This window comes from Mya arenaria, chromosome 12 (assembly GCF_026914265.1).
Source record: "Mya arenaria isolate MELC-2E11 chromosome 12, ASM2691426v1".
Lineage (NCBI taxonomy): Eukaryota > Metazoa > Mollusca > Bivalvia > Myida > Myidae > Mya > Mya arenaria.
Window position 1 is genome coordinate 5,084,193 of NC_069133.1, and position 10,956 is coordinate 5,095,148.

Below are 10,956 nucleotides of genomic sequence, written 5' to 3' on the forward strand. Positions count from 1 at the left end.
ACGATCGCTTTTTCGAAATCATATTTCTGAGTACTTTTAAAAACTATTTCTGAGTATTTTTGTGTCTTTTTTCAAAACTAGGAGCTTAATATGTTTGTTTTTGCATATTTTATTTGATTTGAAAATGTTCATTTTGAATGTGAAACAAATTAACTCAATATTTATATACACTTCTTGATGTTACAATATTTGTCATATGCTCGTTATTAGATCACTGACTTGATATTGTACCACATACCTGATCTTATCAAATTCCATTCTCAAAGATGCAGACATGGTGAACTATTAACTGAGAAAAATCAGACTCATATTGCTGGGGAATCTTCTACTCGGCTGCATATGAAGCATAAAAATTTAAAGATACTTTTACCCACTTAAATATCGTATAATCTTAACGTTTAACAAGACCTGATTTCAATTTGTGCAATTTCTGTCAAAATTGAAACGAAAGCTTTCAATATATGAATGTTTATCTTATACTGGTGGAGGTGAAACGAAATTCTTTGGAACAAATTTATCATTTGTGCCCAAGAAGAAGCGTTCAAGCACCTAAGTTATTTCTTTACTTGTTCAAAAATATAAAATAAACATATGCAAAAGTCGATAATTTGCTTTAATATGCAATGCACTGTCTTTTATTTCAATAAAAATATATAAACATTTATAAATAATTTTCATTCATTTTATGTTAATGAAAACAATGTTTAATTTAAAACAAGAGAGCTGCACAGCGAACCCTTATGCTCGTCTGTTCATGTTTCTTTCAGTCAAAAAGGGGCACAACTAAATGATTTGATGCCAGGTTAATGATCCTTGCTCAACATGTGTGTGTATTGTCTCTAGCAACATGTGGTCTGATTTCATTTGAATACTTTGAAATGTTTTTAGGAATGGTAGTGGTTTTTTCCCCCCTCCAATGATGATTGAGGTTTATCACAACAGCCAAAGTCTCGTTTCTCGCAAAACACAACAGCTCAAAGTCAATCTTATAATTGCGTGAAGTTTCATTTCCCTTTTTTTGTTGATTTTCCTGCCCCAGGATTGTTCGGCAATTTCCACAACAGTTCAGCATCTTGAAGGGCATCAGAGGCCCCCTCAGAGCAGTTCTGCCAGGCCCAGGGCAGGGCTTCAAGCCCGTAATATGCACCAGCAATTGCCCCAGCCATTGTAGCCACTGTGTCTGTGTCCCCGCCGTGGGATATGCTGTACAGCAGGGTACGCTCAAACCCATTCCTGTCCTGGAAGAAAAAAAGTTTTTCTTTAACTTTAATATCTAAATGTTTTGGCATGATTCCTTCACCGGTAGATAAAAACAATTATATACAGGAAGTGATGAGAAGATCATACATTTTATTATAAAGATAACATCATGTTTGACCATTTGCTGAAAATTAATGGTGGTGAATAGAAAAAACAGTAAAGCAAAATCAATTACGACAGTCCCGTGACAAATGCCCCCTGACTGCTATTATTAGAGCACAAGATAAACATCTGTGCCACTCTAGTGTCAGCAAATGAGCGATTTTGCAATAAATTTATGTGTGATAATTTAAGGTAATGACCAAACACTCTACCAAGGTTGAGGATCACTTTATATTGAGTCAAGGTCCAAGTGTTCAAGGTCACCATGACAGCAAACTTCGACCTACTGACCTCAAAAAAAGATGGTGGTCATCTGCTGGTCACTACTTTCCTCCCTAACAAGATTGAGGACCGTAGAACCAAGGATACTATAGTTAACAATCTGACAAGTTTTTTTGGGGTTCAAGGTTACCATGACTGTGACCTTTAACCTTTTGACCTCAAAATCAATTAGGTCATCTACTGGTCATGCCTTACCTCTCACCAAGTTTGAGGATCTTAAGCCATACAGAGATATACGGACCGATCGGGATTATATATAAAAAGAAGGGACAAATTTATGTGAGGTATAATATAACATGATATTTCACATAAAGCATAAAAGAAATAATATAGTATTATTTTATATATATATATATATATATATATATATATATATATATATATATATATATATATATATATAAATACATAAACAGTTTCGAAGCAATTTCATATTTTAGTTTTGAATTCTGAACAACTGATCTTTACACACCTTTATAACAAGGATTATACATTGTAAATAAGATGGTTTCTGTGACGGAAGTTAATCATCATGTATATAATGAGACAATCAGTCATGATCAAACCTTGAACAATCATACCAACCTGCAGTTCATCGATGGGATTCATGGCTCGCAGAAAACAGTAGATGGCTGCCGGGACTGAGTCCAGGGCTGCTATATATACACCTGCAAAACACAGAAAACACACTTGTACAATGTCAGACACTGCTTAAGCAAAGAAAGAGTCAGTCATTTTGTCTGACAAAATTTTGTCAGTCCAAAAATAACATCTTGAACGGACTGGACCCCTTACAATCTTAGTCAAACCAAGACAAATTTACCAGTCCGACCAATGGTTGCGATGTCTGCAATGTACTACTGTTTATCAAACAAATCTATTCAGATTATTAAATTAATGTTCTGAATTATCTTTTCAGGGAACCTCATGCGTGGATAAAAATAAAATGCTTTAAGGGCTTGCTGTAATTCTGGGATTTATAAAGCACAGCATATAGCTTCTTTTGGAATTTGGGCTTGTTCATCTTAAAATCTATTTCCAATGACTTGATTCAACACCCAGTTATCTTGAATCGCTAGAGTATCCCTGGTTTCCTTTTGGACCATACATGGAACATTTCCTTGTTACAATTTCCAGAAAAGTATCATTGTAGAAACAGATTAATTAACTAATGTAATGACATAATTGAAACTACAAGGAGAATTTTTCATGTATTTCCAATGTGGATGGAAAAATCCAACCAAAGGACACATGCAATAGCCGGTAACGAGTCTTGCTAGGTAACGGTTACACATCATCCCGATGCATGTTGTTTGTTGACCTCATGAAGGGCATAAATTTGAAATCACAGTTGATGTAAAAAAAGGTCAGATTACCGTAAATGACTGGGTATTAGACGCACTTTTTTCCCTCAGATTTTGATGCAAAAAAATGCCTGCGTATAATACCCAGTAACAATTTTTTGAACTTTTTTTCTGATGTCAATTTCAAGACGAGAGTTTTAGATTTATGTAGAAAGGGATGTTTCTCGCGTCATATTGATCGAGTATATACGGGTTAAAACGGCAGTTGAAGATCGGGATACGGTATATCGTAAGACGTTTATAATTTCAACAAAAATATTTTATATTTGGACACCCATAGTTATTTCCCAAAATAATTTATTTTGCGTACCTAATTTTCGGACACCCAAAGGACATCTATCATAACTTTCATAGTTACCAAGTTTCACAGACGAAGAATATTGACTTTTATCTTTACACTGCCTGGCTAGATTTCCTAACCGTATACACCACTGTGACAATTTAATTAGTTACTACCCATCCTAAACGATTTATTGCCTGTTGAAAAGGAAGTGTGATGTATTTATTTGAGGATTAAACAAACAACAAGGGCAATCAAGGGATTAAGAAAACATCGACATGGCATGTTTGTAAAACGATCTGCCAATAAGCTTTCAAGCTTGTACCACACTTATAGACTATATGAAGCAATAATCGTACAGTTATACATTAATCCTGCATAGCAATGTCCATGCTCTCCACGAGATCCTCGCGGGCATAACTGTAAGATATGTGACGTCACCCAGTGTGACTCTTTGATCTGAAGCCGATAGAATGTGTTTATTCAGTGCATGTATAAAATGGTGTTTTAATTAACTTCATGAAGGATTTACACTTATAGGCTTATAGGCGTAATAAATAAGTTTATTACCATTGATTACTACGGATAAATTAATAAGTGGTAAAAAGCAAACATGAAGAAAAAAGGCAGGTTAAACAAACATGTAAATAAAATGTAAAAATGATAAATTTCTATGTATTCGGAGAGAGAAAAAATAATTAATTTATTGTGTCCGAACTCTTGTGAATTACGGTATTCAATATTATTTTGAATAATAAATTGAATTAAACAATAATCAAACTTACATATAAAAAAGCAAAGTTGGGCACTGTCAAAATATTTTTTGCTTAACATAACTTTGCATTCTTGACAGTATGGTTTTAAAGATAACCATCGCCATTTTCACGAAAATATTTTTTTTTGTCACTGTCAACAAACATGGTGGCTGAAAATGCCGGACGATTTTGACATTTTTTCTATGCGTCTTTTAACCAAAAACATAGATTAAAAGTTTTTTTCTCGGATTTTTCACAGATTTTTTTCCCTGCGTCTAATACCCCCTATCGTCTTATACCCAGTCATTTACGGTAAACAGGGTTCAAGTAATTTTAAAATATTATTTTGTTCCAAATAATTATTTCATTTTGGCTGTTTTGATATTTCATTTTGGCTGTTTTGATATGACATAATTTGAATTGTATAGTCATTCAATAATTTGAAATTTGTCACTCATCTCCCATAGGGGGTGTCAGATCAACATTTCAAGGCTGGTCACATGACCAAAAACACCTATTCAGTATCCAAGAAAAGCCCAGTTCTGGCAGAACTAAAACAAAGCTGACCAAATCGACATGTAGTTCTTGGCACATAGACCATATAAAGGTAATAACATCAAGTATTTAATTACCCAGCTCCTGCGTGATCTCCTCCACGGGCGGTTGTTCTTGCCTCTTGACAAACTCCCTCACTTTCTCCAGCTTCTGGCAGTAGGGAAGGCTAGTTACCTCCCCTACCCCTACAGTAGCCTCCCCTGATTGCTGGCCCGTGTCTATTGATGTACTACTGGAATCCATGTTTGTTTCCCCTGATACTGCCGAGGTCTCTCCTGATTTATTATCAGCGTTAACATTGCTATCAGCCTTGCCATCAACCCTGGAAAATTAATTTCGCTTAATCAGAGTTATTGGTTCATTGTTTGCAAATGGCACTAGCCTTTTGGAGTTTGATACACTGATAGTGCCTTAACTCTGCCTGAAACTAGGATTGCCTTTTGAACCATATCAGTTTCAGAGTGTCACAAGACAAAACTTGAACGTTGAAACTAAAATCAAATGTATATTTGTGTGCCACTTATGTGATTGACAGCCCATAACAGACGAATTGCGAATGCAAATGTGGCATGGTGACTTCAAATGCAACATTAAACTTTTTGAAATGTGGATTGTGACTGTTCTAGTTTTGGCGGTATTACAAATGGCGGTAATACAGTGGTAATATGGCAGTTATGTTGCACTGATGGCTTTGTACAACATTGTCATGTGACCACGCTTTGTTTAACCGATTAACAAGCATGTTTTGCTAAGGAAATTTGCAAACAGTATTCAATCAAGCAAAAAATGCTGACACTTCAAGGACAAGTGGTATATTACAAAATGAGAAATCAATAAAGTTATATTTTTTTATTTTAATCAAGCTAATTACATGCGTGCAATGGCTTGCTGAATCATTCACTTAGTTTTCAATAATTATACCTCTAATCCCTGAATCTGAGCCATCCACCAGAATCACATAGTTTTCAAATTGATTAATTAATTTTATTATACCTTTCAGCCCCAGTATCTGAGCCATCACCCAAAGTCCCCCTCATTCTCTCTTCTAGTGGTTTCATTTTGCTGATAAGACTGTCAATAAAGGTGTCAACATCTAGTTTGTCGCTGACCAATGCCAGGTATACAGCATAGCTCTGCAATACTGCACCTTGTATGGCTTGTGGATGGGAATGTGTCAACCGAGTTATCTTCTCAGTGAGGTCCTGAAGCAATAATGAGTATTCTGTTACTGGCAATGAAAATAAAATGCTTTAAGTTGACAGTCAGATGAAAAGACAGTAAATTTGTAACAGAGTTTAATCTTTTTTTATTAATAGTTTTTGCACTTTTTCGCTGTTCAAAATCTTCACAGCCTGAAACAATGTGCCATTTTCTCTCTTTAGCAAAGTGTCCATCTTTGGCAGCACCCTGTCCTTGATAAAATCTAGTGCTTTAAATTTATTTATAAAACAATTGTAAAAACAGTTATACCAACATTATATTAAGCACTACTATTGGCATGAAGTTATGTAAGAATGTGGCCTTGTATTGCGGGGGAGACCAGATTACCCAGAAAACACCCACTTGTCGGGCTTGGTGAACACAAACCAAACTCACATGCCCCAAGGCCGGGAATCAAACCAGGGTCTCCTAGGTGAGAAGTGAGTGTGCTAACCACTATTCTAACTGGACAACTAAAAAACCTGGTTGAAACTCCCAAGGTTTAGAACACTGACACCAACAATGACACCAGGGCAATCACAATACCTCTTTTCTTTTGACAAACAGACAAGCTTAAAAGATATAACTTCTTTCAAGTTATGTTTTCTGGTCTCAATACAATCGTCAATTTACTTCAAACCTAACATGTACAATATTATGAGTAATTAATGTAACTAAGTAAATCAATACATGTGACATACTACAACTAAGAAAGGTTTCTAAGTAAAATAATTGACCAGTTGCCAATTGTCAATCAAACAATCAGACGACCTGACCAAGAGCCAATTGTCAATCAAACAATCAGATGACCTGACCAAGTGCCAATTGTCAATCAAACAATCAGATGACCTGACCAAGAGCCAATTGTCAATCAAAAAATGAGTTGACCTGACCAGTTGCCAATTGTCAATCAAACAATCAGTTGACCTGACCAGTTGTCAATTGTCAATCAAACAATCAGATGACCTGACCAAGTGCCAATTGTCAATCAAAAATGAGTTGACCTGACCAGTTGCCAAATGTCAGTTGACTTATAATAGGAATATATTTAATAAACAAATAAAAGCACATGGTTGCATTATCAAATGGATTAACTGAAAAACCTCGCCAAATGTTCTCAACGAATTGCAGTAGTTGCCTTGGCGACTGCTCAATTGTATATGAAGAGCACATATTTACTGCTAATTGTTCAAAGGTGTATCCTTTCCTACATGCAAACAGTGCTGCAGGAACAATTCTCATTGCTCCACCATTTCCATAGGAGCCCTTTCCTTCAAATTGCTGGCTGGCCGGCTGGTACACATCACTGTACTCCTGTTCTTGAAGGCCGTGGAAAACAGTCGCTACACTGCCACCGTAGCCACGGAAAGGTTCCCTCATGTATTCCTCTGTGAACCTTCCAGTGAATAAATATAAATTAAGTAAAAGGAAATGAATTACATGTTTGTGACTGAGTATGACTGTAACAAATCATTCAATTTTTCATCATTTTCATGATAACAAGTAAAATGCTATCTGGGCTTGCTCAAATTCTGGACTTTTTAAAGCTGAGCTTGCAGACATTTTTATGCCAAGCAATTGTTTATTTAAAAGTCTAATTACAATCACTGTTTAGTGAATATGAATTGATACCAATTTTTTAATTCTACAACGTTACACTCATGAAAGTAGTTCATACCTTTGTGCCAGGTGTTTTGCGTTGAGCTGGTTGTGCTGTATTAGAGACTTGGCGACACTTCGGGCCATTGCTGTATCATCCGTGAAACTATACTCCCCCTTTCTCTTCTTCTTCGCCGGCAAGGAATCATCATGACCTTTTTTTGGAGAATTTTCTTGACCTGTCTGGCTGCTTTTAGCTAAAATTGAGAAATAAATTTAAAATGGCATTTTCAGCAAATAAGCAGATCAGAAACCAAAATCATATTTTAGGTGGATTGATGTCTCATTGCCAAAAAGACTATCGGTAAATAGTTTACAAAGAACTCATTGACAATTATAAAGATAGGTGACCCAGGCAAGATTCCCAGCCTGGGATAATGAGCTCGGTTCATGGTCACCAAGCCAGACAAGTGGGTTTTTTCTGGGTACTCCAGTGAGTCAAGTCTCCTCAGTACACAAAATCACACTCTGGTGTACCATCGTACCAACAAGAGTGATTAATTTACTGTTGTCATAACTTGTTTCGCAATTGATGTAAAATAAATCAGTTTAAGTCAAACTAAAGATAGTGCGGTAGTAAATGAGAGCTTTTCATTTATTTTGTGACTTCATACTAAGTATGATGATATAACTTTTAATTCTTGATAATCAATGAAATGCATGCAAATATTTGAAATTAAAATTGAATAGATTCAAATCAGACCAAAATAGCAAATATAATGGTAAATATACATGTTCTTACTTTTTTATGCATACATAAAGCTACAACATGAAAGAGTAAGTATTGTCAAGATTTTGTTTAAATTTCAAAAAATTAATTGTTTTTTGTTTATTAACATAATCTACATTAATCAAATTGGGAAAATAATGTAAAGTTTTGGGGAAAAGGAGATATGTAATTACAAAATATTATATTAAGTGTTGATTAAACGCACGCAAAAACTACTACACAAGAAATACGCGCCAACAAATCTGTAAAATCTACCTCTCTGGAGAAACAAATCTACCTCTGGCACAGCCAGAGATTTTCATGGTTGGGGAGATAACACTAACTGGCACATTTAGTGAAATTCATGTCACATATTTCTGTAATTGATTGTATTTTGGTAAGTCCAGATATGGCATACATGGCTTGGTGGTTAACTGTTAAGGCTTCCGCCTACTGGCCAGGAGGTCTTAGGTTCCATCCCTGGCCACATCATACCGAAAGACGTTTAAAGTTGGTACAAGTAGCTCCCTTGCCTGGCGCTTGGCATTTAAAGGGTATTGATTGGAAACCTAGTGTACTCAGAACTCGTTTAACCCAGGAAAGTTGTAACCCAGTGGTCTCTTCGAAAAAGAGCTAGGGTATCGCACCCGGCCATTCTTGAATCCTAAAGTATTCCCTATTATTACTTAGACCAAACCTAGCTTACCATTAACTTTAGGGAAAGAACACGTGAGGTCTTTATTAAGCAATATATCAAAGTACGTCTTGCTTCTTCAACAGCTGATCTCCAACTCCCCGAGATGTGCTCACAGACCAGTGACGTCAGCACCTTAGGTCAGATAGTGCACTTGCACTACAATCCCACCACTGTCTCTTCAGTGTGCTGTCGTTTCAGCAAAAACAAAGGACCCCAATGGCAATAAGTGCTTGCACTATCACGGGTTATCCTTGCCCGCAAGGTCTAAAGAAATACAAAAACAATCCCGTAATGAATGTCTAGTAAGTCCAGTACCAGTATCCCTTAATGAGCGTCTAAGTGATACTGGAATTGCATTCCTGGATTTTTTGTTATCTCGTTATAAATAATTATTAATATACCATGCTCTATTTTGGCCACTTCTTTCAGTATCTTGTTCATTTCTATTTTGTTGAACCATTCGCCTTCAAACAATGCACCGATACAATCGCCTAAAACAGCTCCAACTAGACTGCCTTGAAACTTTGTTAGTTTGGAGGCTGCCATATTGAAAAGTGTAAAATGCGGCTCAGGCTACATACAACTAGTTTACCAATCGGTACATCAATACAATTTAAATGCGTCCCAGCAAAATTATGTAAATAATTGAGTTTAACAAAGGTGTTCCAGACCGTTAAGATAGTCTGATTTAGTGCACTCCATGGAATAGGATGGTACAAGACGAAAATAATACTGAAAAATGTTGCAGGCAAAAGAAAAAAAAGATACTTTTAAACCTACATGTGTAGCTATATACATGTACAAATAGCCGTGGACATAATTACTTGAATTAAGCAATATGTCCCAAGGCAACTGCTGCCTTTGCTACTCTTTCAATGAAGCAGTCTATGGCCTATGCTGGATCTGACCTGAAATGAGAAGAATGATAAATCAATGGCAAGTTCCATTGCCATATACTGGCAAATATTTACATTCACACTTCATTCCTTAACGATGGTTGTTGTTTATCAATTGCACTTTATTTCTGTATAAAGTGCAATGGCATTTCCCATCGATATCACGTGCGTTTGTTCGATACTTCTGTCCTGTCATTGGGCGCAATAATACTAAGGGGCGGGGCATATTTACTACGGAACTATTTTTTTAATGAAATCGTAGTACAATTATTGGCAACATGCAAAACTGAAATCTGCAGTAAAGCAGTTAAAACAAAATAAGCAACGATTATTTGATTGATTTTAAGGTAGATAATTTCATGATGGATGGAACAGTTGAAGAAACGTTTGTGTTTAAAAATGCTGTTAAATGTCACGAAAATGCAAAAACAGTTAGTTCAAAATAACCTCTATAACGGGTGCTTGTATGACGTCATGAGTGATGTCATTGAAAAAGTTTTACATTAAGCTCGATTCGGGCCGCAACATAACTCGGCAGCTGCATTTTGGTTCGACGCCATTTTTTGCAGTGTTCATTCGTTTTGAAAGTGTTGTTTTTCGAAAAGTGACTGGATTACTGGGATTATTTACACACAATACCTATTGGGTAATCAATTAATTACCTATTCAGTCCTACTTTAACCATTTTTTGTTTTGATAACTAATGTAAGCCTGAAAATTTTGTAAACATGTTCTTGATAAAATGTACAGCATCTTCAGCATCAGAGAAAAAATATTTGAAATTTCTTTGTTCATTGCATACGACATAGTGGAATCATGTCCATATAAGTCGTATGTTCTGAATAAAATCGACAGAAATAACTAAAGTTCGGAGGAGTTTTAGACATAATTTAGTGCTTTTAATAGTCAAAACAACTGCAGAAAAAACTATTTGGTAAACACATCAGCAAAATATGTAAGTTATATGACTTTTGTGGTTTATTTCCTGTTTTGGTATTTGTATGCAGCTACATTATATATTCTAAAATATGTTTTTATGCAAAAGTTTGCATCGTTGACCAACTTTCGGTCAGAAACCAGGTCGCTCAGCCTTCATTGTTATGATGCGGGCCCTGAAAGCGCATATGTAAAACAAAAAACCGGGCATTAACAGCACGTGAATTTACTGAATAATGACCGTTTTCTACCGATAACGCC

At 35.8% G+C, this 10,956-nt stretch overlaps 1 protein-coding gene across 1 annotated transcript; it reads right to left on the bottom strand.

The window, feature by feature from the left end:
* Nucleotides 1-291: 291 nt before the first annotated feature.
* LOC128211855 (ADP-ribosylhydrolase ARH3-like) lies at nucleotides 292-9,412 on the bottom strand. Its single transcript, XM_052916952.1, has 7 exons — nucleotides 9,265-9,412; nucleotides 7,477-7,654; nucleotides 6,978-7,194; nucleotides 5,592-5,800; nucleotides 4,676-4,920; nucleotides 2,230-2,312; nucleotides 292-1,238 (listed from the first exon to the last, which is right to left on the bottom strand). The coding sequence occupies exons 1-7, from the start codon at nucleotides 9,407-9,409 to the stop codon at nucleotides 1,005-1,007; spliced, it is 1,311 nt and encodes a 436-aa protein (XP_052772912.1). The 5' UTR covers nucleotides 9,410-9,412; the 3' UTR covers nucleotides 292-1,004.
* Between the last annotated feature and the right edge of the window lie 1,544 nt (nucleotides 9,413-10,956).

What these genes read in the sequence shown, in the direction of transcription:
- LOC128211855 (XM_052916952.1), bottom strand. Translation starts at nt 9,409, where the DNA reads ATGGCAGCCTCCAAACTAACAAAGTTTCAAGGCAGTCTAGTTGGAGCT. An exon ending in TCAGATACTGGGGCTGAAAG is followed by an intron (nt 4,921 to 5,591) that starts GTATAATAAAAT and finishes TTAATTTTCCAG; the next exon opens with GGTTGATGGCAAGGCTGATA. An exon ending in ATCCCATCGATGAACTGCAG is followed by an intron (nt 1,239 to 2,229) that starts GTTGGTATGATT and finishes TTTTTCTTCCAG; the next exon opens with GACAGGAATGGGTTTGAGCG.